Source organism: Ranitomeya variabilis, chromosome 1 (assembly GCF_051348905.1).
Source record: "Ranitomeya variabilis isolate aRanVar5 chromosome 1, aRanVar5.hap1, whole genome shotgun sequence".
In the NCBI taxonomy this organism is placed as follows: Eukaryota; Metazoa; Chordata; class Amphibia; order Anura; family Dendrobatidae; genus Ranitomeya; species Ranitomeya variabilis.
The window spans coordinates 185,730,952-185,758,229 of NC_135232.1; the positions used below are offsets into that span (position 1 = coordinate 185,730,952).

General features: G+C 42.6%; 1 protein-coding gene across 6 annotated transcripts in view; it reads left to right on the forward strand.

Annotated features, from left to right (window-relative positions):
* Window positions 1-26,871, forward strand: part of CSNK1G3 (casein kinase 1 gamma 3) — a 150,210-nt gene extending 123,339 nt beyond the window's left edge. For 3 of the 6 annotated variants that reach the window (XM_077291070.1, XM_077291080.1, XM_077291089.1), the window contains 6 exons: window positions 3,289-3,437; window positions 4,950-5,045; window positions 13,905-14,000; window positions 17,993-18,099; window positions 18,837-18,860; window positions 24,373-26,871. In XM_077291070.1, coding sequence (XP_077147185.1) covers window positions 3,289-3,437; window positions 4,950-5,045; window positions 13,905-14,000; window positions 17,993-18,099; window positions 18,837-18,860; window positions 24,373-24,427 — 527 coding nt within the window. In that variant the 3' untranslated portion in view covers window positions 24,428-26,871. The remainder of the gene's footprint in view (window positions 1-3,288; window positions 3,438-4,949; window positions 5,046-13,904; window positions 14,001-17,992; window positions 18,100-18,836; window positions 18,861-24,372) is intronic. The other 3 variants (XM_077291097.1, XM_077291107.1, XM_077291115.1) reach the window with 3 other exon arrangements.
* Window positions 26,872-27,278: the final 407 nt, after the last annotated feature.

A 27,278-nucleotide genomic window follows, 5' to 3' on the forward strand; every position in this document is an offset into this window, starting at 1 on the left:
CTAGGGTCCAACACGCAGGCTAGGGTCCAACACGCAGGCTAGGGTCCAACACGCAGGCTAGGGTCCAACACGCAGGCTAGGGTCCAACACGCAGGCTAGGGTCCAACACGCAGGCTAGGGTCCAACACGCAGGCTAGGGTCCAACACGCAGGCTAGGGTCCAACACGCAGGCTAGGGTCCAACACGCAGGCTAGGGTCCAACACGCAGGCTAGGGTCCAACACGCAGGCTAGGGTCCAACACGCAGGCTAGGGTCCAACACGCAGGCTAGGGTCCAACACGCAGGCTAGGGTCCAACACGCAGGCTAGGGTCCAACACGCAGGCTAGGGTCCAACACGCAGGCTAGGGTCCAACACGCAGGCTAGGGTCCAACACGCAGGCTAGGGTCCAACACGCAGGCTAGGGTCCAACACGCAGGCTAGGGTCCAACACGCAGGCTAGGGTCCAACACGCAGGCTAGGGTCCAACACGCAGGCTAGGGTCCAACACGCAGGCTAGGGTCCAACACGCAGGCTAGGGTCCAACACGCAGGCTAGGGTCCAACACGCAGGCTAGGGTCCAACACGCAGGCTAGGGTCCAACACGCAGGCTAGGGTCCAACACGCAGGCTAGGGTCCAACACGCAGGCTAGGGTCCAACACGCAGGCTAGGGTCCAACACGCAGGCTAGGGTCCAACACGCAGGCTAGGGTCCAACACGCAGGCTAGGGTCCAACACGCAGGCTAGGGTCCAACACGCAGGCTAGGGTCCAACACGCAGGCTAGGGTCCAACACGCAGGCTAGGGTCCAACACGCAGGCTAGGGTCCAACACGCAGGCTAGGGTCCAACACGCAGGCTAGGGTCCAACACGCAGGCTAGGGTCCAACACGCAGGCTAGGGTCCAACACGCAGGCTAGGGTCCAACACGCAGGCTATAGCAAGCTGCATTTTAGTTGGGAGACATTTTAGCAAAAGCAACAAATCAGTCCTGCTGCCCTGTTTGTTTGGTGTTTTTTTCCAGCTTTTCTGTTGCGTTCGAATTAAACTATTGTCCTCATTGATAACATATGCCTCTACATAGTGACATGTGTTGCACGTAGCTCTGATCTGTGTAAAGGAAGGCTCGGCAGACTACATGGCATATGTTGCCCATAGGCTTCCTCAGTATAGGAATACTTGGCAGATTATCCTATAAAGTAAAAAAAAAAATATATAATAATAATTTTTTCCCAGAACTAATCAGGTCAATTTATTTTCTTCTTCTCCCTACTATTCGCTGTTTGGTACCTTGTACACAAGCACCAGGGCATGTGGCTTTACAGATCACATCAGACTGCAAAACTTGTGCTCTGGTAGCAATCGTTCTAGTTATTGCAGGGGCACAGTGTGTTTTCTGAGCCAGTGAGCGCTCAGGACCTCTGCTGTGCAGTATGGACCCCTTCACCACCTCCGATGTACTAGTACATTATATGTTGGGTCCCCTTCTTCAGCTCCTAGTCCCACAACCCTCCCTGCAGATGACGGCTGTGTTATTCTGTAAAGGAGCTCCCCTTCCATCGTGGCTGTTAGCAGCTATGTTCACATGTTGCATTTTTTATGCATTTTTTTTTCCGCAGGGAAAAACCTGCTCTCTTAGCAGTGAGGAACTTGTGTCAGAAAAGCAGGTTTTGCTTATTTTTTGGTGCGTTTTTGCCTGTTTTCTGGGTACATTTAGTCTCTTGTGCATGCTGATAAAGTTTAGTGCATAGAAAAAAAAAATCAGATTCTACTGCATCAGGTTTTGGCACCAGAAAGGCAGCAGAAACTGATATCTGTGTTTTTGCAGCGTTTTTTTGCACCATCCATTGCTCTCAATGGGTGAAAAACCCTGGAAGAGGCGAGAAGCGACATGCTTCATTTTGCAAAAAACAAGGTATTGGACAAAATACTGAGGGGAAAAAAGCTGTGTATTAGACTTCTGAAATCTTAGACTTTGCTGGTTCTGTAAAACACAGCTAAAAATTTGCATTAAAAGCAGAAAAAAATGGAACGTGTGACATTAAATACCACCGTCACACCCGGCTAGTGGCACTGTTGAAAGCGCCCCTAAACTTCCCTGCTGTGCAATCTGCTGTACTTGTCTTGATGGTGTGCTTCTCTGAAATCCAGCCTGACTCATGAGGCCGTGACTCTTTGCTCTACACAGCAGTACTTTAGTGTAGTGCGGTGTGTAGGTGCGCATTCACTGTGGCTATTTAACAAGCAGAGCCTTGGATGAATACAAAATGAACAAGCCCCCTGTAGTAAGTAAGGTTTAGTAGTCATTTTATGATCAAACCTATGTTAGTGTCCTTTAGGGTACTGTCACACAGTGCAATTTTGATCGCTACGACGGTACGATTCGTGACGTTCTAGCGATATCGTTACGATATCGCTGTGTCTGACACGCAGCAGCGATCAGGGACCCCGCTGAGAATCGTACGTCGTAGCAGATCGTTTGAAACTTTCTTTCGTCGCTGGATCTCCCGCTGTCATCGCTGGATCGTTGTGTGTGACAGCGATCCAGCGATGCGTTCGCTGGTAACCAGGGTAAACATCGGGTAACTAAGCGCAGGGCCGCGCTTAGTAACCCGATGTTTACCGTGGTTACCAGCATAAAAGTAAAAAAAAACAAACCGTACATACTCACCATCTGATGTCTGTCAGGTCCCTTGCCGTCCGCTTCCCGCTCTGACTGTGAGCGCCGGCCGGAAAGTGAGAGCAGATCACAGCGGTGACGTCACCGCTGCGCTCTGCTCTCACTGTACGGCTGCACTCAGTCAGAGAGGGAAGCAGACGGCAAGGGACCTGACAGACATCAGATGGTGAGTATGTACGGTTTTTTTTTTTTTACTTTTACGCTGGTAACCACGGTAAACATCGGGTTACTAAGCGCGGCCCTGCGCTTAGTAACCCGATGTTTACCCTGGTTACCAGCGAACCTCGGCATCGCTCCAGCGCCGTGATTGCAAAGTGTAACCGCAGTCTACGACGCTGGAGCGATACTCATACGACGCTGCGACGTCACGGATCGTGCCATCGTAGCGATGAAAATTGCACGGTGTGACAGTACCCTTACTTACTACAGGGTATCTGCCCATTGTGTTTTTATCTCCAGGACAGCGATACTTTAGTATTGTGATATGATAAAAGCAATCATTGCCAAAAATACCTTTAACACGAAACCTGTCGTGAAGAATGGGTCATTTTCTGCTGTTCCCTGTAACAGGGAATGAAGTCTTGCTGATATAGTTATTACAGTTAGTGTGTTTCTTTCCACTTATTTGCAGAAGAGATGGCCACGTACTTGCGCTACGTAAGACGGCTAGATTTTTTTGAGAAGCCGGACTATGACTACTTACGGAAGTTATTTACAGACTTGTTCGATCGAAAGGGATACATGTTTGATTACGAGTATGACTGGATTGGTAAGCAACTGGTAAGTTCTGAAATGATAATGAATATATATATTATTGTATGGTATGTACAATCAGCATAGTGTGGGTCGCATCACGGCTCTTGATCTGCTTATTGACAACATGTGGACTGTATGTGAGGGTGGTCCTGTAATACAGATAGGCTTACAGGATTATACTGGACACTGATCTATCTGAATAGATCAGGATTTATATACAAACTAACTGGTGACATATCCAGATTATTGTGCTTGATGTTGTTGCACCCTTCCGTCTTTGTGCTTGATGGGTGTGGCTGTTGCGCCCTTCCGTCTTTGTGCTTGATGGGGTGTCTGTTGTTGCCCTCTTTTGTTTTTGTGATTGGGTGTGTCTGTTGTTGCACCCTTCCGTCTTTGTGTTGATGGGGTGTCGTTGCACCCTTTTGTTTTTGTGATTGGGTGTGTCAGTGGTTGCGCCCTTCCGTCTTTGTGCTTGATGGGTGTGTCTGTTTTTGCGCCCTTCTGTTTTTGTAATTGGGTGTCTGCTGTTGTGCCCTCTCTCTTTTTTTTTTTTTTTTTTTTGCTTCATGGGTGTCTCTGATTTTAAGCCCTTCTGAAAGCTGCTAAATGTCCTTGTATTTTGTATAGATGTATATTGTCAGTCTATTGATGCTCACTGTAAGGTGCAGATATGATGGCCTCAGTACTATACTAACTCATGCTAGGCCAGACGAGGTCAGGCAATGGTCCATGGAAAACGTATGCTATCTGCAGGTGCTAGGTCTCAAATTGTATTTCCTTCCGTACTAGGGATCACTTCCAGGATCTATAGTCTGGCAATGTAGATGACATTTCTCATCTAGCTGACCAGAGCTCTGAAATCTACTGATGAGGTCTATAAAACCCAAAGATCTTTGATTACATTGGTTTGTCTGGCAGCTTAAATCTAGTCATGTCTTTAGTGGTTTTCTCATAATGAACACTTACTACCTAACCAAAGGGTAGGACCCCCACTTGTCCCTAGATTTTGGATCCTCAGCTGCATGACTGCAGGTAGGAGGACTTTGAAGGGGTGGCCATCAGAGTTGTGCTGCTCCAATTAATGTCTGACTGCTGGCAGATTCAGTAAAGAAGCACACTAGCTTTAGTCCGCCAGTCCTTTTAGACTTTGAATACTGTGGCACCAAGCACTCTTCGACAGCGTCATTCAGCGGTCTATACACTACAGTAGTTAAGTGATGAGGATAGACCTGGACTTCTAGGGGGATCATGTTTGTCCTGGAGAGAGTGCCATGCTTGGTAAGGAGACATCTAGGGAATGCTTTTCGGGAAAAAAGAATGCAAATGAACCTCTTCCATGAGGAATACAGAAAGCTTTCTAAAAGGTGGCTACATTCAATAAGTGAGGCTAGAGTCCGTGTAATACAGAGCAGAATGTATCCTGCAGACAGCGACTCCTTGTTCTGTAGTCACTTCAGATTCCACATTGCTGTCCTCAGTAGGTCTTCAGCTTCTTGGAATAATTCTCATTCTTTCTATACTTTTCATTGACTTTAGCCCACACCAGTTGGCTCCATTCATGCCGATCCAGCACTTTCATCAAACAGAGAAGCACATCAGCACAGAGATAAGATGCAGCAAGCCAAAAACCAGGTAAATGTAGGGAAACCTCCTTAGCCACTCGTGGTTTAATTTTCATTTTTTTGTTTTGGCAAATACATCATTTGTAATTAATAAATCTAAATTGTATGGTAATTCAAATAACCTTACTGTAAGCACTCGTTTTTTACACCACCAGCTAACATATTACTTATATTTTATCTTGGCCTAATATTGGGTGATTAGTTTATTTCATTCATGTGCGATTTATGTGTGCCTGGCCTTGTGTACTGTACAGGTTTGGCATCTCCTAGGCATACATATTTAATGGGAGAAAAGCCACTTTTTTACCTTTGTAATTTCGATGCTACATTACACTAGTGCAGGGGTGAGGAGCCTCATGCTTGAGGGCAGTAAATGGCCTGTGATGACCTTTTCTCCAGCACCCTGTTTTTGCCTTTGTGTCCCCCTTTTCTCCAGCCTCCAGACAGATTCTCATGAACTGCAGTGCTCGGACCATAAGCTACGTTTTGACGCCGGCCTGCCCATTTAATTCCTTCTTATTCTGCAAGCACGCTCACACAGTGTTCATTACTGAATGCTGCAGCATGTGTAATAAGATTACGTACACAACTCTAGCCAGAGCCAGTTTGAGGATGGAGTTAGTGTGCTTCCATCCCATAGAAGTAGACTGCAGCGGCAGCTGCTTCTGTGATGTCTGTGCCCCAGCCCTGGCGTTTCCTGTGTGATGTCTGTGCCCCAGCCCCGGGGTCTCTTGTGTAACGTCTGTGCCCCAGCGTCTCCTGTGTGATGTCTGTGCCCCAGCCCCAGGGTCTCGTGTGTGATGTATACAGGTGACCTCCCACTGCTTGAGACATCAGATGATCGAAGCTTCAAGTGCATGGAGACTATTGACGCAAGTGTAAAGTTAAAAAAAAAAAAAAAAAAAAAAGAATAAAATAAAAAATATAAAAGTTTAAATCACCCCCTATTCACCCCTTCAAAATAAAGACAACAATAAAAAAAAAAATACACAGATTTGGTATTGCAGCTTTCGGAATCGGCCAATTTATCAATATATAAAAATAATTAATCTGAGCGGTAAACAACGTAACACACACAAAAAAATCAAACCGCAAGAATGTTGTTTTTTGGTCACCTCAACATTGCATTCACCCCTTAGTGACCGGACCAAGTTTTTCAAATCTGACCAGTGTCACTTTATGTGGAGAATAACTCTGGAACGCTTCAGCAAATCCCAGTGTTTTTGAGACACTTTTTTTCATTGCACATTATAATTTATGATAATGGTACATTTAGATCAATACTTTTGTTTATTTATAAAAAAAAATAACAAATTTGACAAATGTTAAAAAAGATTAGCAATTTTCAAACTTTGAATGATTATTCCTTTAATCCACATAGTCATACCACAGAAAAAATGTTAATAAATAACATTTCCCACATGTCTACTTTACATCAGCAACATTTTTTAAAATGTTGTATTTTGTTAGCATTTTACGAGGTTTCAAAGTGTAGCAGTCATTTATTTATCACCTAAATGTTGCCGGTATAGCTGGCAGACTTTAGCGCCATTATTTGGCCGTGAATTGCCATGGCAAACATCAGGACCACACAATCATGATCTCAGGGTGCCGATGGAGATAAAGTTGAAGCCCCCACACTCTGTAAACCATTTATATGATGTAGTCACTATTGACAGCTAAGGCGTTAAACAGATATGGACGGTACAGCCGACAGCTGCTGGATTGTCACCTGTATGGGGATGCTATTCTCTTATATCTCAGGTCTGTAAAAAGACGGATTGATGGTAATTAAGGTTAAAATAATCCCTCACCCAGCCCCAGATTCCAAGAAATGAAGACAATACTCGTCTCGGAAAATGGCAACTTTTTATTTTTCACAAACTGGATTTTTTTTTTTCATATACATGTTTGGTATCTACAAACTCGTAATAACCTGGAGAATCATCTTGGCAGGTCAATTTTAGCGTTTAGTGTACATGGTTAAAAAATCAATTGTAGATTTGCACTTTTTGTTTGCAATTTCACCACACTTTGAATTTATTTTCCAGTACAGTATTTGGTCAAGCCTCTCTTGTCATTCAAAAGTACAAGTTGTCTCGCAAAAAGCAAGCCATCACATGAACATATTGACAGAAAAATAATAAAGCTATGGCTCTGGGAAGAAAGGAGCCAGAAACTGAGACGCAAAAACAGAAATACCCCTTGTCCTCAAAGAGTTAAAACGCCACTCCAGTGTTTTTTATTTTTATATATTTTACGTCCGGGGTGATATCACTACCTGTTCCCTGCCCCTTGCAATATACTTGCCAGCTGCCGTCTTGTACCCTTCTCAGTGCCACACCAGTCCCACTCCTCCACCGTCCAGCATTCACTGGCAGCTCACACACAGAAGATGGCCGGAGTGGTGCCGAGAGCAGAAAGCAGCGGTGTGAGTGCTGGTGCACACGGGGAGCATTCACTAGAGATACCACGCCTGCTTTGAAATAAAACTGATGGGGTAGTGCTTTAACTCTTGCAAATAGGTCAATCTTACAGAGACAGTCACTATCACAGGGAAACGATTATTACAAGGATGGAACTTATTTTCACCATGGAAATTATTACTTTGGTGTCAAATATTATTCCTTGTTTGACCTTTTCCATACAAACAACTTTGCTCTTGATTTGTGTCAATAAAATATCTGTCATATACACTTGGGGGAGAAAGTCAGTGCTGAAATCTTCTGGTAGCTTTTTTTTACCTCCCCTGAAGAAAGGAAGAGCAGAACAAAAAAAAAAAAAAAAAAAGATAGGACGTGTGAATTTTAACTTTCTCACCATTACTTGCCCCAACACCTCAGATTAGATAGTCTATCACCAAAAATCTGCGGATTCAGATGACTTGGATCTAATGGGTATGGGACTCCATGTTTACAATCTTGCTTATAGTCTTCACTCAATGCTGTAACCAATGGATTGTCCACTACTTTGGTGTGGATGGTGTATCCTTAGGATATGTCATCTGTATCAAGTAGTGGCACCTGGGACAGCACCAATCAACTGGATGTACACGGGGATAGGTTGGCTCCTTACATCTGATCCCCCGTAGATAAGATGCTGATGGCCTATCCTGAGTATATGTACACAGGGGACAGGTTGGCTCCTTACATCTGACCCCCCGTAGATGAGATGCTGATGGCCTATCCTGAGTATATGTACGCAGTGGACAGGTTGGCTCCTTACATCTGATCCCCATAGATAAGATGCTGATGGCCTATCCTGAGTATATGTACGCAGTGGACAGGTTGGCTCCTTACATCTGACCCCCCATAGATGAGATGCTGATGGCCTATCCTGAGTATATGTACGCAGTGGACAGGTTGGCTCCTTACATCTGATCCCCTGTAGATAAGATGCTGATGGCCTATCCCGAGTATATGTACGCAGTGGACAGGTTGGCTCCTTACATCTGACCCCCCATAGATGAGATGCTGATGGCCTATCCTGAGTATATGTATATTATATGATAATATTCTTATAATAAAAAAAAAACACACCACATACGACCTTAGACCGGTGCCAGTTGTTTGACACAAAAAACATAAAAAACAGATACAGGGTGCTCTCAGTCCCTAAGTTTCCGACTATCTGTCCCCTACCTTGCCGCGGAGTTTGGCACCCTATGTATCCTGCGCAATGGCGCCCCCGCTCAACGTAGGCTATCCCTAAATCGCCCTGATGGGCCCTTATGTGCAAGAAATGAAAAAGTAAATCAAACAGAGCATTCACTCTTGAAAAGATAATCACAATGATAGTTGATAATATACAACCTATTGCACATGCCCAGATACACTAGTGCGTATCATAAATATATTTGGCACTCTTTTAGTGGAGTGGGGGCGCCAAATTGCGCAGGATTGTAGGGTGCCAACCCCCACAGGCAGGTAGGGCCACCTAGGTATGTAATACAGGTTACCCTAGTTTGTTGCTTATCATAATAAGTGCAACACTAAAAGAGTGGCAAATATATTTGATACGCACTAGTGTATCTGGGCATGTGCAATAGGTTGTATATTATCAACTATCATTGTTATTATCTTTTCAAGAGTGAATGCTCTGTTGTTTGATTTACTTTTTCATTCCTTACATCTGACCCCCCATAGATGAGATGCTGATGGCCTACCCTGAGTATATGTACGCAGTGGACAGGTTGGCTCCTTACATCTGATCCCCCTTAGATAAGATGCTGATGGCCTATCCTGAGTATATGTACGCAGCGGACAGGTTGGCTCCTTACATCTGATCCCCCTTAGATAAGATGCTGATGGCCTATCCTGAGTACATGTACGCAGTGGACAGGTTGGCTCCTTACATCTGATCCCCCTTAGATAAGATGCTGATGGCCTATCCTGAGTACATGTACGCAGTGGACAGGTTGGCTCCTTACATCTGACCCCCCATAGATAAGATGCTGATGGCCTATCCTGAGTATACAGTTAGGTCCATATATATTTGGACAGAGACAACATTTTTCTCATTTTGGTTATAGACATTACCACAATTTAATTTTAAACAAAACAATTCAGATGCAGTTGAAGTTCAGACTTTCAGCTTTCATTTGAGGGTATCCATATTAAAATTGGATGAAGGGTTTAGGAGTTTCAGCTCCTTAACCTGTGCCACCCTGTTTTTTAAAGGGACCAAAAGTAATTGGACAATTGACTCCAAGGCTATTTCATGGACAGGTGTGGGCAATCCCTTCATTATGTCATTCTCAACTAAGCAGATAAAAGGCCTGGAGTTGATTTTGAGGTGTGGTGCTTGCATTTGGAAGGTTTTCCTATGAAGTAAACATGCGGTCAAAAGTGTTCTCCATGAAGGTGAAACAAGCCATTCTTAAGCTGTGAAAACAGGAAAAAACCCATCCGAGAAATTGCTACAATATTAGGAGTGGCAAAATGTACAGTTTGGTACATCCTGAGAAGGAAAGAAAGCACTGGTGATCTCATCAATGCAAAAAGACCTGGGCGCCCACGGAAGACAACAGTGGTGGATGATCGCAGAATAATCTCCATGGTGAAGAGAAACCCCTTCACAACAGCCAACCAAGTGACCAACACTCCCCAGGAGGTCGGCGCATCAATATCCAAATCTACCATAAAGAGAAGACTGCATGAAAGTAAATACAGAGGGTTCACTGCACGGTGCAAGCCACTCATAAGTGTCAAGAATAAAAAGGCTAGACTGGACTTTGCTAAAAAAACATCTAAAAAAGCCAGCACAGTTCAGGAAGAACATTCTTTGGACAGATGAAACCAAGATCAACCTCTACCAGAATGATGGAAAGAGAAAAGTATGGCGAAGGCGTGGTGCAGCTCATGATCCAAAGCATACCACATCATCTGTAAAACACGGCGGAGGCAGTGTGATGGCTTGGGCATGCATGGCTGCCTGGGTCACTAGTGTTTATTGATGTGACACAGGACAGAAGCAGCCAAATTAATTCTGAGGTATTCAGAGCCATACTGTGTGCTCAGATCCAGCCAAACTGATTGGTCGTCGTTTCATACTACAGATGGACAATGACCCAAAACATAAAGCCAAAGCAACCCAGGAGTTTATTAAAGCAAAGAAGTGGAATATTCTTGAATGGCCAAGTCAGTCACCTGATCTCAACCCAATTGAGCAGCATTTCACTTGTTAAAGACTAAACTTCAGACAGAAAGGCCCACAAACAAACAGCAACTGAAAACCACCGCAGTGAAGGCCTGGCAGAGCATCAAAAAGGAGGAAACACAGCGTCTGGTGATGTCAATGAGTTCAAGACTTCAGGCAGTCATTGCCAACAAAGGGTTTTCAACCAAGTACTAGAAATGAACATTTTATTTAAAATTATTGAATCTGTCCAATTACTTTTGGTCCCTTTAAAAACAGGGTGGCACATGTTAAGGAGCTGAAACTCCTAAACCCTTCATCCAATTTTAATGTGGATACCCTCAAATGAAAGCTGAAAGTCTGAACTTCAACTGCATCTGAAATGTTTTGTTTAAAATTCATTGTGGTAATGTCTATAACCAAAATGAGAAAAATGTTGTCTCTGTCCAAATATATATGGACCTAACTGTATGTACGCAGTGGACAGGTTGGCTCCTTATATCTGACCCCCCATAGATGAGATGCTGATGGCCTATCCTGAGTATATGTACACAGCGGACAGGTTGGCTCCTTACATCTGATCCCCCATAGATAAGATGCTGATGGCCTATCCTGAGTATATGTACACAGTGGACAGGTTGGCTCCTTACATCTGATCCCCCCATAGATAAGATGCTGATGGCCTATCCTGAGTATATGTATTCAGTGGACAGGTTGGCTCCTTACATCTGACCCCCCATAGATGAGATGCTGATGGCCTATCCTGAGTATATGTACACAGCGGACAGGTTGGCTCCTTACGTCTGATCCCCCATAGATAAGATGCTGATGGCCTATCCTGAGTATATGTACACAGTGGACAGGTTGGCTCCTTACATCTGACCCCCCATAGATGAGATGCTGATGGCCTATCCTGAGTATATGTACGCAGTGGACAGGTTGGCTCCTTACATCTGATCCCCTGTAGAGAAGATGCTGATGGCCTATCCTGAGTATATGTACACAGGGGACAGGTTGGCTCCTTACATCTGACCCCCCATAGATGAGATGCTGATGGCCTATCCTGAGTATATGTCCTCTGTATCAGATTGTGGAACCTGGGACACCACCATACTGGATGTACGCAATGTACAGGTTGGCTCCTTACAGCTGATCTGATCCCCCCCCCCCCCCCCATTGATGAGATGCTGATGGTCCTATGACCTGAGGATACGTCATCAATATCAGAAGAAAGAGACAACCTATTTAAAGGGAAGCTGTCGGCTAATGTATGCTACATATGCTACAACAGGCCGCATGTGTTGGAGCTTGGAAAGTGTTGTTCATTCACCTCAAGGAGTTATTTTTTGTTAACTGGAAATTTTAAATAGTTTTGTAAATGCGCTTTTGAATGATGGCCTGCAGTGTTTATACAGTTCCTATGAATAATTGATACTATACTGCCTTTCTTACTAGTTTCTGCTCAAAAAATGATCCTCACCCCTGAGACATAGTTGGTTAGTGACATGACTGTAAGCCCTGGATGAATCTCCTTACGTCAAGGAGAACCTTATAACCGGCTCTATAGAGCACAGACTCGCAATTTTTCCATTGCTGTAGATTTGTGGTGGGTATCTCAAGGGGTCTTCTGCGTTCTGTGCAGTAAGAGAGCACGCATTTTACCAATGTATCCTTATCACCTTGCAATACAGAAAGTAATATAGCATTTATAGCACTGACGTCGTTTTGGGACCCTTTCCAGTAAAACTGTAATTATTGTAGGATTGTGTTCTTTGGACGTGCATTCAGCACGTACAGTACAATAGTACTTATTGTAGAGCTGCAGGGCTTCTCACATGAGAGCAGAGAATACAGTAGGAGTTACATCTGGATAGTAGTCCTGCTTTTTTTTTTTTTTTTTTAAATTCCAAGTTTACTTTTTATGTTCAAAATTGGGCAATTTTCTAAAATTCAAAATGTCCTCCCTTTCTTGCTGCTGTAGTGTTTCGGGAAGTCCTCTACACAGCTGGCTGGTCTATGAAATCTGCCATACAATTTTCATGAGAAATGGCTGCAGAAAATGGAATGATAAAGTACATGACAGATCAGAGTGTGGAAAGGGGGGAGGCATCTATGTTCTCAGGTAGGGCAGAGCATACAAGCTGCAGATGGGGAAGAAGGCACATGAATCTGCACTCATACCCAGCATGAAGCTGTGCGGATACTAGTGAAGACTGCAGCACGCCGGATATCGATCACAAGTCAAGTATCGGGATACAGTTCTAAGTATCTTACCGTTCAGTCAGCGCATGGTAAATGACAACATCTCGCGCTTTCACTGTGAGATGGGGGGGGCAAAGGGTTAACCCAATCATTTGGGCCCAACTTTTCCTAGAGATGCGGCCTTTTTCGTGGCATGTAGGGAGTTTCCTGCGTATATTTTGTAAAATCCCCAGTCTGGGCCTGTCCACTCATATTAAATAAAGAAGGGCAGCCCCAGACTCGTTATGGGCACCCTTCTTGCATTATATGCAGTAAACAGGTATTTATTGTACAGACATGAGGGGGATCCGAATACTGGTGTAACTTACGGCTTACACAGCAGTACACTACATTTCTGAAGAGGCCTTCCCCTATATATTCTGCCATAAGTTCTAGTAATACCGCTGGCCCGATAGTCCCCATAAATGACGCCCCCTTGTCACTTTTACAAATGTGCAGTTTTGTCCACTAGTACAGAAGAGTTGGTGAGACACATCATGTTAGAACTCCGTTTATTACCATTCACCCTTATTTAATATGATTTTTTTGCTCATTAAAATGTACCATTACATGTCATCCATAGTCTCCTGGGTCTTTTGTATAAATATATGCATTTTTGCATTTGTGTGACCGTCCACATGTGTACATTGCAGTATATTTATACAGGTTGTCATATCTGCGCACATTTGTGTCTGAGCACGGCACCACCTTTGGCTCCGCATCTTTGCGAGGAGCTAACGGCGTGAACCCAGAGCTGCAATAAAGCCTAACCCGACTGGCTTCCACTAACCGCGTCCTTCTGCTTCTCTAGTTTGCATGCCATTTTCTGCTTTAAAGTGTAGTGTGCGCTGTGATTCTAACTCTGCTGGGATAATTTGCTTGCTCTCTTAATTTAATTTCACATGTTGTGATGATGCATGAGGTGTTTAATATGTTTTGGGTTTTTCTCCTTCCTTTTCCATGCATGTTTTATGCATTATATAATGAGCAGTCGGCAGACCACAGGGCAGCTTGGGACTCCCAGCAGGCCAACCCCCATCACGTAAGAGCCCACCTAGCAGCTGACAGACATGGTGGCTCGGTACAGGTATTTTCTGCTTCTTTGCATGTCTGCGCGTCCCCCAACTCCCGCGTGCCCCCCTACCTCAGATTCCCATAGCATGCTTCTTGTTTCTAGCTGATGTGATGCCTTTAGTGTGTTCCTGAATGCATTGCTGTTCATTATGTGGTAACACTAACATTTGCATCATTTCTGAGACTTGGCAGAAGTCTTCATTTTACATATCCAACTTTAATTTTTCCATGAAGAGGAAATGACAGAATCACATTTATTATTATTATTATTATTATTATTATTATTATTATTATTATTATTATTATTATCATCCCTATCGCATTTAAAGAGTTAACACATGACCTTAGTGGACATTTTATTTGTGTTCTAAAGTATAAAAAAATACATTTTTTATAATTAAGCACCAACTAAAATATTCTTCCTCACGTCACACTAAGGACCTGGTATTTTTTTGTTTTATTTTCTTGAGATCTGCAAATTGTATAATCTCCCGGAGCCAGTTAGACCACAGTACCACTTTTAGTGGCTTCAGAATACAATCCAATAGCAAATCTCTGGATTCATTGGCTTTCTGGCTCCTGGGCTTGGCTCAGGCTTTAATTTCATGTATTGCTATGCCCCAGTACTGCATGTCAACCATCCAGCATAGTTAAAGGCAGTCTATTATCACACAATAACTGTTCAAACCAAGCACAGCCGTATGGCTACACCGAGGGTGCACCTTCTCGCCTATTTATGTTCCATCTGTCTCCTCCCTTTTCTGTAACACCAGAGAGCTGTCCATCATGGAATACTAAGATGGATGCCAAAGAATTAGCTGGGAAGATGCACTGAATTGTTTGGCCACATCAAGGATGCGATGCGCTTGGTTTGTGCAGTCATTAGTGCTGACAGTTTTCCTTTAAGATAGAATATGCAAAGTGCTCATTGTTTATTTGTTTCCTTGAATGATTACCATTATAAACACACATTTTCTAAAATTGGCTATCTCTAATCCCTCCATCCACTGGTTTGCTGCATGTCACGCACAGCAATATGTGATGGATATATTGATTTGAGCCTGTATGACTATGCAAGGTTCAGCATGAAGCGCAAGGTGGTACTTAATACATAAAACAGCGGGCGGTTCTCTGGTCCCTTAATTATGTAACTTCTCTGGGCAGAAGATGGTCCTCGAAGTGACAAATCTGGTGCTATTAAGGATTTAACTTTTTTGTTACGGGAGGGAGAAATGACCTTGCTATAAAGAAGTAAGCACTTGGCCGTGTAGGGTGGCTTTCCATAGCATATCTGTACTTCTAAAAGTGAAGCACTTCTTTGAAGTAGCGTGCAAGTGGTGCGCTTGGTGCACTGTGGGCAGTCTGTGTCTCCATCCCTCGGTCAGTCTGACCACCGAGCTCCTCCCCATGCTTCAGTCATTGACAGCGCATAATCAGGTGAAGTCAGTTCTGTGGATCGATGAAGCAAGAGGAGGAGATGGGATGTCAGATTGACTAAGGAATGGTGCTCCAGACCACCTGGGGTACATGCTCTTAACTTGAACATACTGCTTACTTTCATGTCCAAATTGTGTGCTGTCTGGTACTCTCAACACACGTATACTGCCTCACCCCTTAACCCATAGTACAGGACATCCCTTATCACATACTTCTCATCTCCACTGTTCTATTTCTTTCCTCCCTGTCTTTGAAGGGATTGTGTTTAACATGCTGGGCAGCAGTTACTGTAGAGTTAGTATGCAACAGAATAGCAGAGCTAACGGGAACTAATTACAGCACCATTAATCACGTCACCAACACACTAGGAGGAGGTTGCTCCTTGCCAATGTTAGAAGCTTTACACGTGGGCCCAAATGACCAGGTCTGGCATCAAGCCATTAGGTGATGAAGTGTAATAGTGTTTTATTTTACATTTACAAAATACTTATGAACTTTTTAGGTCATCAGATTACTTTAAAGATTAAACAGATATGTTTAAGTGTATGAGCCCAAGTTGTGGGGGGAAAAAAGCGTTCTGTATGTTAATATAGGCATTTCTCATTTCTGTGCTTATTTTACTTGTGTAGGCTGATGCACACTTTTAATTGCTTGCACTGCATAAAGGGATGTGTGTTGCATGCTTGCACTGATCTGTTGGGAAACACTAAAAAGAGAACATGGCTCTAGTGATGCCGAAAAACTTAAAGGGATCCTACTGCAGTTTCAGAAAAAAACTGTAGAAAGCAGGAGCCTGGAATGACTTGTCTGAGAATACTAGCCACAGGAGGGGGTCCGAGCCAGCTTCTCCCAGCCCTAGTCAGCTGCATTGTCAGGTCCTCCTAAGGATCACACTGTATAAAATGATGACTATAGATGTGATACACATTTTTCCATATTTGCTGCAAATGGAAATATTACTGATGGCTCCAAAGTCTAAATGAATGAAACCCGTTCCCAGTGTGCCTTCTCCGTGTTTTATCTTCATTTTCATGCGGTAGGGCATAATGGTAACTTGGCAGGCTTTCAGCATATATTAGCCGGTAGAGTATTGTTCATGTCGTTTTAGCCTATTTACCTTCCTGTATCAATAGCGGCTTCTACAAAAGTGCTTCTGCCTTGGCATAGTAATATTAGAGCTAATAGGTACAGCTTACGTCTTGCAAGTATCAATCACAATCAAGCGTTAGAAAAACGTAAAAAATCTGAGAATTAGCTGCATACAGTGCTGGTGTTGTAATGGAAATGGTGGCATTGCTTAGCTAGACATTACTTTTCTGATAGTTCTGCCCGATTCTCTGCCCTCCAGCCCCTCGTTGGCAGACACCCCTCTCTACGCAGATTTAGGCTGCCGTCACTCTGCAAGAATAAATAAGCGTTTCATCTGCAACACTGTGGGGCCATTACAGTCGGTGCAGGTTAACGGTGGAAAGGCCACAGTGACGGGCTGCTGCGGTTTTCAGCTGGGATGTGACCGACCAATTTCTTTCAGGCTGCGTTCACATGCTGCATTGCGGGCCTGGGACGGGCGGTGCAACCTGTGTAACATAAATGTTGCCGGACTCCTCCTGCACAGCGGACTCCTTGAAGGACGTGCACTGCAAAGTTTTAGAAGCATGCCTTCCAAAAACGTCTCCATAAATGACAGACTGCTGAAATGAAATGTGCCTTCAGAGAGGGCAACATAACAGACTTGACATTTTTAAGAATTACGAAAGTACTTCCAGAAATCCTATTATTATTATTATTTATTTATTTTTTTTACATTTGTCCTTAGGGTATGTGCACAAGTTTGGTTTTTGGTGCAGAAAAGTCTGCTGCAAATGATCATATCGGCAGGAAAAAAAGCTGCGTTTTTAACATTTTCTTTTTTTTTTCTTTTTTTTTTTCTTCCTTTATAAGGAATGAGTGAAAAATGCTGAAAAAATTGATGTGCTGCAGGTTAAAAAAATAGTTTGATTCAAATCAGCAAAGAACAAACCGGCATGTTCATAAGATTTCACAAATCTCATTCACTTTGCTGGCTCTGTAAAGGGCAGAGGTTTTTTTTTTTTAACCCTTGGAAAATGTATGGGAAAAGCACTGCAGAGTGTGAACAAGCTTCTTTTGTGGACTACAGATCTGTAATGAAATGTATTTGGCACAAGTTAATTGGACACAATTGAAGATGCCAATTGTTGTAAATTATAGCAGCAATGTTAGGTCATTGTTTGATCTCTTTACTTTTCATAATGAAAATCCATTGAAACCGTCTGCGCTGGCACAGCATAGGCCGATGGGCACTGGTGTTGTTAACCATAACTGGGCACTTTGTCTCCCTATTCCACTGTTTAGTGTTGGCTGTTTAATCCGATGGTTTCCTCTTTACAAGTTGCGTGTTTGTGAATCCCAGTCTATTTGCCTTTTCAAAAAAGCATTAAGGATGACCACGTGGTGCACGTAGAACAAGAATTAGTGTTCTATTTGGAGGATGGTGTCCATAATGAGCATTCAGAAGCACGTGTTTATATCATCTGTACTGTTTTACAGGTCGTTAGTTCAACAAATGGTGAGCTGAACACAGACGACCCCACCGCTGGACATTCAAACGCACCGATCACCGCCCCAGCAGAAGTGGAAGTCCTAGATGAAACAAAGTACGTCCTGCACTGCACCAGCGGCTCGCTCTGTACACACCACACTTTCTGTTGGGTGATCCATCATACCATGTTCATGGGATAGGGTAAACCTGGCTAGTTGTTCCTAGTGGCATCATTTAATTTAATCAAGGAAAGTTAATTTCTCTCACCTGTTATTAGGAGGTCATGCACAAGTGGATTAATGTGAACAACACAAAACCTTAGTTTAATTGCTGTATTACGTTGACCCTGAGGCTGAAACTATGTACTTTTAGTGAAGATTAATTGGGTTCAGGCGAGGCTAGCCACCTTAATGGCCGCTAAACATTACTGCACTATGCAAAGAAGCATGAAAGCACAGAACAAAGCTTATATGTTCATATATAGCAAAAGCACAAGAGTTCACACACTCAACATTCACAGTCCGAAAACCCTCTCCTGACCCTAACTCAAAAGTCTCTTATGGCCAGGTTCTGGTCAGGAGACCCTCGGCCTGCCCAGACTGCACCCTACGTAGTCAGATGTGTGAAAACTGCCCAACAGTTGCCTTACACAATATTTTCTTTATAATAGAGTTTGCACCCAACCACCTGAAATAAGGTAGTCTATTAGGGAAATCAAAGAAATGTAACCCGATCAATGTATGTCACATATAACATATGTTTAAAAGCCGACAATGGTTGAATTTGTTGCGGTTATATGTGGCTCCGTGTCTGATTTTTCTCCTTTTTCCCTTGTGTTCTCCCCGTGCATAGCTGCCAGAAAGTGTTGAACATGTGGTGAGTTGTCCATATGCAGAGGCAGGCAGAACAGGCTCCACTAAAATAACATCGTTGTCACAAGTCCATTGTGAAACATGCCTAGATTTCTACCATAATTGCCTTTACCATCTCATTTTAATACTTTGAGCATTAATACTTCTCTTTCTACGTGTCGGGAGCTGTTTTGCCTGCCGCAGTTTGTGTTTGTGTCAGTGGAGTAGCGTTTTGTGCACAATTGTCTGTTACACGTAATGTTCTCTGTTCACAGCTTCATCTCTGTTGCTTCCTTGATCTGCCACACAGGTTAATGTGTAGTTCAGTGTCCACCTTATCACAGTTCTTTGGTCTAAACCTCACTATAACTTTTTTTTATAAAGTACCCTTTGCCTTTGTGGGACACTAGCACTGTGGCGTCAGTAAGCTAAGGTTCCAGCTCCTTCGTTTTTTTCCAACAATCTTGGCATTGACTCCTTCATAGATGGCCACGAACTAGAAATAGTAAATATACTATGGTAAAATAACATCACCGTATGACGATCACCGATTTACACACACACACACACACACACACACACACACACACACACACACACACACACACACACACACACACACACACACACACACACACACACACACACACTATATATATCTCTCTCTTATAAAGACAGGGCTTCAGATTGACAGAATAATATATACCATACCATTTATATATGGTATTGTGCAAAAGTTTTGGCTTGGCCAAACAATGCTGCAAGCTAAGACTGCTATCGAAAGTAGAACTGTCTCTAGTTTATTTTTATAATCTAACAAAATGCAAAGTGAATGAACAAGAGAGATATAAATCAAATCAATACTTGGTGTGACCACCCTTTGTTTTCAAAACAGCTTCAAGTTCTTCTAGATACACTTGCACATAGTTTTTGATGGAAGTTGACTGAGAGGTTTTTGCAGACATCTTGGAGAACTAGTCACAGGTCTGTGGATGTAGGCTTGTCTAGATCCTTTTGTGTCTACATGTAGTTTCAGACCGGTCAATGTTAAGGTCAAGGCTCTGCTGTGGCAATAGTATAACTTCCAGGACTCCTTGTTCTTTAAGTTTACTCTGACGTTGGTTCTTGTTGACACTGTCTGTATGTTTGGGGTTGCTTTCCTACAGCCCAAGAACTTTGAAGCCAATCAGACCACCATTATTATTGACCAAATTCAAAACTCCTTTTGCTGAAATGCAGCCCCAAGGTTGCCAGGAATGTCCACCAGTCTTCACTGTTGCCTGCAGACACTCCTTATTGTACCACCCTCTATCTTTTTAAATTACCTCTGTTACATCGAAATATTTCAGATTTTCACTCAACAGGCGAAGCACCTGCAGCCCTTTTTGCCCCCCCCCCCCCCCCCCCCCCCCTGCTCCTAGGTTTTTGTCGCTTGACCTTGCTTTGATATTAAAGGTCTTTGGCCACAGTTCTTCCTTGAAGACTACTTTTTAGCCAAACTTCCCCAAACCATTGAGTGTAGCTGGGTCCCGCTGAGTGCACTGCTGGTCATCTTCTGATTTTCTATGTGAAATAAACATTGATATGTCTTTTTCATCTGCTGCACCAAGTTTCCTTTGTCAACTACTGATTCTATGATGCAATACCATCAGGGAGGCATCTGATGGGCTTCAAATTTCCTCTGCAGCAGGACAATGACCTCAGACATACGGCCAATGTCATTAAGAAATATCTACAGTGTAAATAAGTAAAGTACATGGAGTCCTGGAAATAATAATATGGCCCATAGAGAGCCCTGATCTCGGTATCGTCAAGTTGGTCTGGGATTACGATTAGAGGGACAAGGATTTTTGCCAGCCTACATTCACAGATCTGTGGTTAGTTCTCCAGTATTAACAGTTCTCTTACTCTAAGGCTAGGGTCACATTGCATTAGGGCAATCCGTTAAGCGCATAGCGCTAGCGGATTGCGCTAACGCAATGCTTCTCTAGGGTCCGCGTTCGGCGTCCCCGCTAGCGCAGATCCCCGATCTGCACTAGCGAGGAACGGACCTCGGGCGCGCCGCGGACGCTGCAAGCAGCGTCCGAGGTCCGTCACTCAAATGACGGCACATCGCTAGCGCATGCCCAATGTGGGCGGGCGCTAGCGACGCGTTCACCATTACAGGCTATGGCGGCGTTAACGGACTACGTTAACACCGCGTTATGCCGGGGTGTAACGTAGTCTGTTAAACGCGGTCACATAACGCAATGTGACCCTAGCCTGAGGCTGCCGTCACAATCAGTATTTGGTCAGTATTTTACATCAGTATTTGTAAGCCAAAACCAGGAGTGGAACAAATAGAGGAAAAGTATAATGCAAACCTATGCACCACTTCTGCATTTATCACCCACTCCTGGTTTTGGCTTACAAATACTGATGTAAAATACTGACCAAATACAGCTAGTGTGACGGCAGCCTAACACATTCTGACTCTGCAGCATTTTGCACAGTAGTGTGTGTATATAGTATATTTTTCTATAAAGCTGTGGAGTCCGCACATTTCTTCTGATTCCACAGCCCTGGGAGCTACTGCTCTTGTTTCTACAAATTGTGTCTAAATGTGGATGCTAGTGGAGAACTGCTTGTAGCTGTGTCCTGATTGACAGTTGACCTTCTGATTGTTAATGAGCCATTTAATTTGCCAAAAGTGACCTTTGTTGCCGTTCATGGCTGTAAAGCCGTTTTGTCAGTGCGGCACATTTCCTGATGCAGGAGACTATGCCCCTGTTGGCTCTGTTCACACTAGCATTATGGCAGCCTCTATTTTCCAGTTTTCGTGACACTTAATTATTCATTAAGCCCCTTTATTAATATGTAGGCTTGTGTTTCAGTTGTTTTTATTAATTTTACGGGGTAGAATTGAGCAGCATGATGTGCTATTCTGTCCATCAAAAAGCTCAAGGAAATGTCAAGTGTGATCATTTCACGGCAAGTTTTGAGTGTGTATTTGACATGACTGGCGAAGATTTTGTTTTATTATACAAGTGAAACCTCTGAAAAGCGTAGAGCGCCCCTCTAAGGCCGTGTTCACATGTTCAGGAATTGGATAAATCTTAATTGAATCTGATATATTATGTGTAATGCAAATTAATCTGGTTTTTAATATTGTGGTCAAATGGTTCAGTTGGGTGAAAAAGGGGTAAAATGACGTCCCCTTCCCACCCGAGCCCCATGCCATGGGGAAAAAAGACTCACAAACAGAGCATGTTAATTATTCTTGCAGATTTCGTATGGCAAAGCAGCATTTTTGCTGCGGCTACTCTAGAAAAATAAATGTCCTGTTTGCCGTAGGCAAATCCTCAATGTGTGAACTTGTCCTAAAGCCTCATTCACGCATCCATGATTCAGGTGTTTTTTTTATTTGACTGACCGATCATGTACATATTATATCCTATTGGTTCATTCATACTTTGGACATTTGGGGGTTTTGTTCTACTCTTGGCCCAAATTCTCGCGTGTCCATGACTGGGCCTGTGATGTAAGACGAGCCGGTGTCATCCGTGCGTGGATGTGTGATTGGAGGCCTCTTGTTCTGTGTGATTTTGGCTGCTTATCACTGGTTTCATGGTATTTTCTGTGCCATCTATTATTTTGTCCTGTGAGCAGTTTTGTGGTGGGCAGGGTCGTAGTCATTTTATGCTATAATGGCGTTTTTGCTCTATAATTAACGCGTGTAGCAGATCAAACCGCATCGGCTTTACCTCTTGTTCGTGTTCCCACTTGTTCCAATCAGCAGCAATGCTCTCCGCCTTCTCTAGTAATATAGTAACTATCTGTGCTCTGAAGACCACATCCGGTTTAATGCTTCCACTTTTATTACATGTCTTTTAGACGTGGCTTATATTAAAGGTGTAGAATGGCACTGTGCTCCTTTAATTTCAAAGTAAATGAAGTGAACCATTGATTATTCGAGCACTGCATTTCTATTGACCTGAATTCTAGCTCGTCTTGTCACTTGCCATATTTAGGTCCGAAGAGCCGGGCTCAGACTGGTTTCCATGTGCATCTGTTATGCAATGCTTCTCGCAGCTGTTGCTCTTTGACAACTGAATCGTTTTCCCTTAGAATAATGCTGAAAGCCTTAGCCACTAAATGTGTACATGTGAATTGCATGCTAGATGTACTTTTTTTTAATTCTTTTAATTCATATTTTGGAAATGACAAACTAACTAGACTGTTATATACTGTACTTGGCCCATATATAAATCCTCTAAAAGTATATATGTAATTGCTTTTAAAATTATTTTTATTTCATATGCAAATGAGGTGGCTTTGGTGTGGCTAAGACCTCACTGCACCTTTCCACCCTCTCGGTTTGCATTCTGAGCCTTCCTCACTTGGCCTGACCAAGCTTTGCCTGAACCCTAACCGCGTGCTGCACAGAGGAGGTGCATGTAACTGATCCTATCCTCCTCTCCAAAGACACTCACTACACTTGTGCATGGGGAGCATTGGCCACTGGCAGGAAGCAATGAGGATAGCGGGTCCGAGCTCCCACACGGCGAGTGAGCTGCTGACTCAGTCTACAGGCACAACCTGGTTCAGGCATGGCTCGCTGTGACCAAACGAGTGTCGATCGATCAAGTGTACTGCTTTAGTATGCAGTTTTGAGGGGGTGTAACAGTGCACAGAGCTCTTGGCCACACCAAGGGTGCACCTGAGCCACCTCATTTGCAAAGTAATGAAATGTATACTGCTTTGTCTGCCTTTTGTAGGGCGAAGTCCCCTATTTCACTGTTTTAATATGCGTTTCAGAGTTGACAGACACCCTTTTTTGTTGAGAGCTGGTAGGGATGGTCATTTTTCCATAGCATTTAGCACTTGCTGCCTTGCAGTGTTACAAATAAACTGTCAGAGATCTGATTAAATATCTGTCATAGAGAACATCTTCACTTCACGTATAACCGGACACTATTGGAAAAACACTTATTATATGAAAGTGAAAAATAAATTGATACCTGCAGGACGCACCAACACTCCTCTTTACTCTGCACTGCATGTCGCCGGCCTGCTGGGATCTGCATTTGCTGGGGATGCAATGGGAGTACTGCAGCCAGTCAGCCACACTTTTTATCTGAGCTGGAGCAATTGTGTTCCCTCTGCTTGGTTAAAATGAAAAGTCACAGAGAACTTTACACAAGATTGGTAAGAGAATGTTGTTAAAGAACAGGAAATCCTTGGCACACACGTTGGTCAAAACAGTAAAAAGTTCCCATTTGCCACTTCAGGAGGGATTTAATCAAGTTGCTCCACTCTAAAATAGAGCACTATCACCATTTCTGCCGCACTGAGGTTGTGTATGAAGAACCTCTAGAGGGACTGAATTGGAAAAGACTTTTTTAGATTTTGTGTTCCCCGTGAATGTTGAGTCCAGAGAACATGAGCTTGTATTCACCATAGTGGTTTTCTCTAGATGTTTGTGCATGCCAAGTTCACTTCATAAGTCTAGCATTGTAACCCATGACTGTTCCTAATGGCTTGTTACTGTTTTTTAGGTGCTGTTGTTTTTTCAAGAGGAGGAAAAGGAAAACTATTCAACGTCACAAATGACTCTGGAGAAGGGCAGACCATGGGGAATTACTCACTTGTTCATCTGCTGTCCTGTGATCACAAACGTCATCTCCACAACGACCACATGTTTCTTTCTTCATGCGTCTTTAACCATTACAAAATATCATGTTCCCATGCTTCTGTTTGATTGTTTTACATTTTACGTCCAACCTTTTTAGAAGCTTTAAAGTTTTGTCATGTTAACGTTATTTCAATGGACCAATGAAGTGGTACAGACGCGAATACCTGTCTTCAGCCAAAAGTAGTTGCACCACCCTTGGGAACGATGAGCTGTTCATAGATGGATAACTCTTCAAGAGGCCATTTTGCATACAAATAAAGGATAAGGACTGTTTGCTAAAGCTTTAATATAACACACTAAAAGTCTTAACCCTTGGAGATTTGCAGTTTGATGTTGGCGAGATTCACAGTATTACTGAAATGGTACTGCATTAGTCGATGATCGCATTGCCTTTTTCTCCACCATGTGAATGGTACAGCCGCCGGCCAGAGGTACCGAGGATGAACCCGTCTAAGAGCAACATTCAAAGCAGTCGGAAACTGACTCCAACGAAACATATCAAATTGTTTAATGTTGTACCTCTTTCAGTGATGGAGAGAAGTGGAAGCCACAAGAACAGCAATCCTTAATGTATATTACTGTATAAGGAAAGGTGGGCTTCACGGTAATGTCTAGAAAAATATGGTCATTGTAAAGAAACTATTGAACTGATGTAAGGAAATAAACACTACATGGAGGAGAGGGGGGTTAAGAATAACTGAATTATGCATAGTCTAGCTGGAGAGCACTTTGTTACTGCTCGATGCAGAAGAGCTTATTACTCCATTGGTGGCAATCTCCAGATCCGTCATGTGGTTGGAGTGTAAACCAATGTCTTCTGGCACGGAGCAGCTCCGCTGATGGACGCTTCACTGCCCTCCACATACCTACACTTAGTTGGTGCTTTCAGATCCGTTCTCACCTTGACCCAACTTTTGCAGTTGTTGTAGAGCATGTGGAAAGAAATTAGCCTGACACTTCATTCTCCGTAGGTTTCTTCTGTTATAGAAGAAGCGTCTACATAATGGGAGACTGGCTTTTTCTTCTCTTTTGTCTTTTTTTTTCCCCCTTCCTTTTTTGCGGAGTGAGGAGGTGACCTACATAATTTAATCATTTAAAAATTGTTACAAAGTCCAGCAGTAAATGTTCTGACACAGAACTTTGTAGCCTCCGAGTCCTGAAGCCATGATTTTTTTGTTAAACTGGTGGATTGGCCGACGTTTCCTTGAGATTTTTTTTTTTCTTTTTTTTTTTTTTTTTCATGGGGATGTGGCTAGAACAAATACATTAACCAAACTATGGTTAATTTATGTAAAAAGACAAAAAAAAAAGGAAAAAAAATCTACAAAAGTCAACTAGATCGAACCTGTATTTTTTTTTTTTCCCATGTATTTCCATGCACGCCCTATGGTTAATTTATTTATTTTTTAAGTCTGGTTTGTGGTAACATTAAACAATGTGTATTGCAGAGAAAAAAATGCACATCTTTGAGTTCATTATTGCATTTACAGGGATTTTAATTGTAATTTGTAATTTATTTTGGTTAATAACCAAGAGTGCAGTGCTTCTTTTTGATGGTTTATGCGCTCACATAAAACGCTGAAAATTACTGATCTGATGGTTGTTTATTTTCACTGTCGCTGTACATTACTTTTTTTTTTTTTTACATTGGTCAAATACATGAATTCAACCCTCTATCAACTACAATATCCATACTGCAATTCTCAGTCTGCCTTGTTTGTGTTATTGTCTTAATCTCAAGAATGATATATAAATATATATATATAAATATAAATACATATATATTTTTTTTTCGTTATGAAAGATGAGAGTTGTGGCCATTCTAATGTGAAATCACTTCTGTCTCTACAGTATTTGACCAAATTTTGTTGCACCATATTGTAAATACATGCAGCAACTTGTGTTTCTTATAAGACCTCTATTTCTTTTGTTTCTTGGTAGACCTTTCTTTTGTGTGGAGAGAAGAAGCTATTTGGCCTGTACAGTGTTTATATGATCTGAGCTCAACACACATAACAAGGAAATGTGTATATTAATCCAATGGTGGACTTCAGATATTTAAAATACAAAACCCTTTATTTGCTGCAATGACCAGTATGTAGACATTTTGCTTTTTAGCAATATTTAAGTGCTCCATTTACTGCCGTTTAAAGGGGATTTTTTTTCTCTTTGGCAGCACAAAACTGGTCAATAATAGGTAATGCAGGTATGTTCAGGTTAAGCCAACGATGTTTTGCATTTATATGCTTTTTCCCTGTCTATACTAATGAAGTCAACATTGCCTGAATGTTAAAATAATGAAATACATCCCTGTTTAAAAAGTATGTAACTGAAGAAATAAAAAATAAAGGTAGTTTTTTTTAACTTGCCGGGTTTTTTTTTTTTTTTTTAAATTCTTAGAAGACTACTCCTAATTTATTGGTTGTCTTTATCAAGGCAGATACCTCAACCTTTGTGTCCTCATCTTAGTAAAAAGAAGTTAAGTCTTTTTGGTATTGTCAGACGAATATTTTTAAGAGGTTATCGCCTCTAAACCCCTTCACAACCTTGGACGTATAGATACAGTGGCATGTAAAAGTTTGAGCACCCCTGGTCAAAATTACGTTTATTGTGAACAGTTAAGCAAGTTGAACTGAATGATCTCTAAAAGACTGAACGTTAAAGATGACACATCTCCTTTGTATTTTAGGCAAAAAATATACAGGTGCTTCTCACAAAATTAGAATATCATCACTTCTTCAAAACAAAAAGTAAAACTCATATATCATA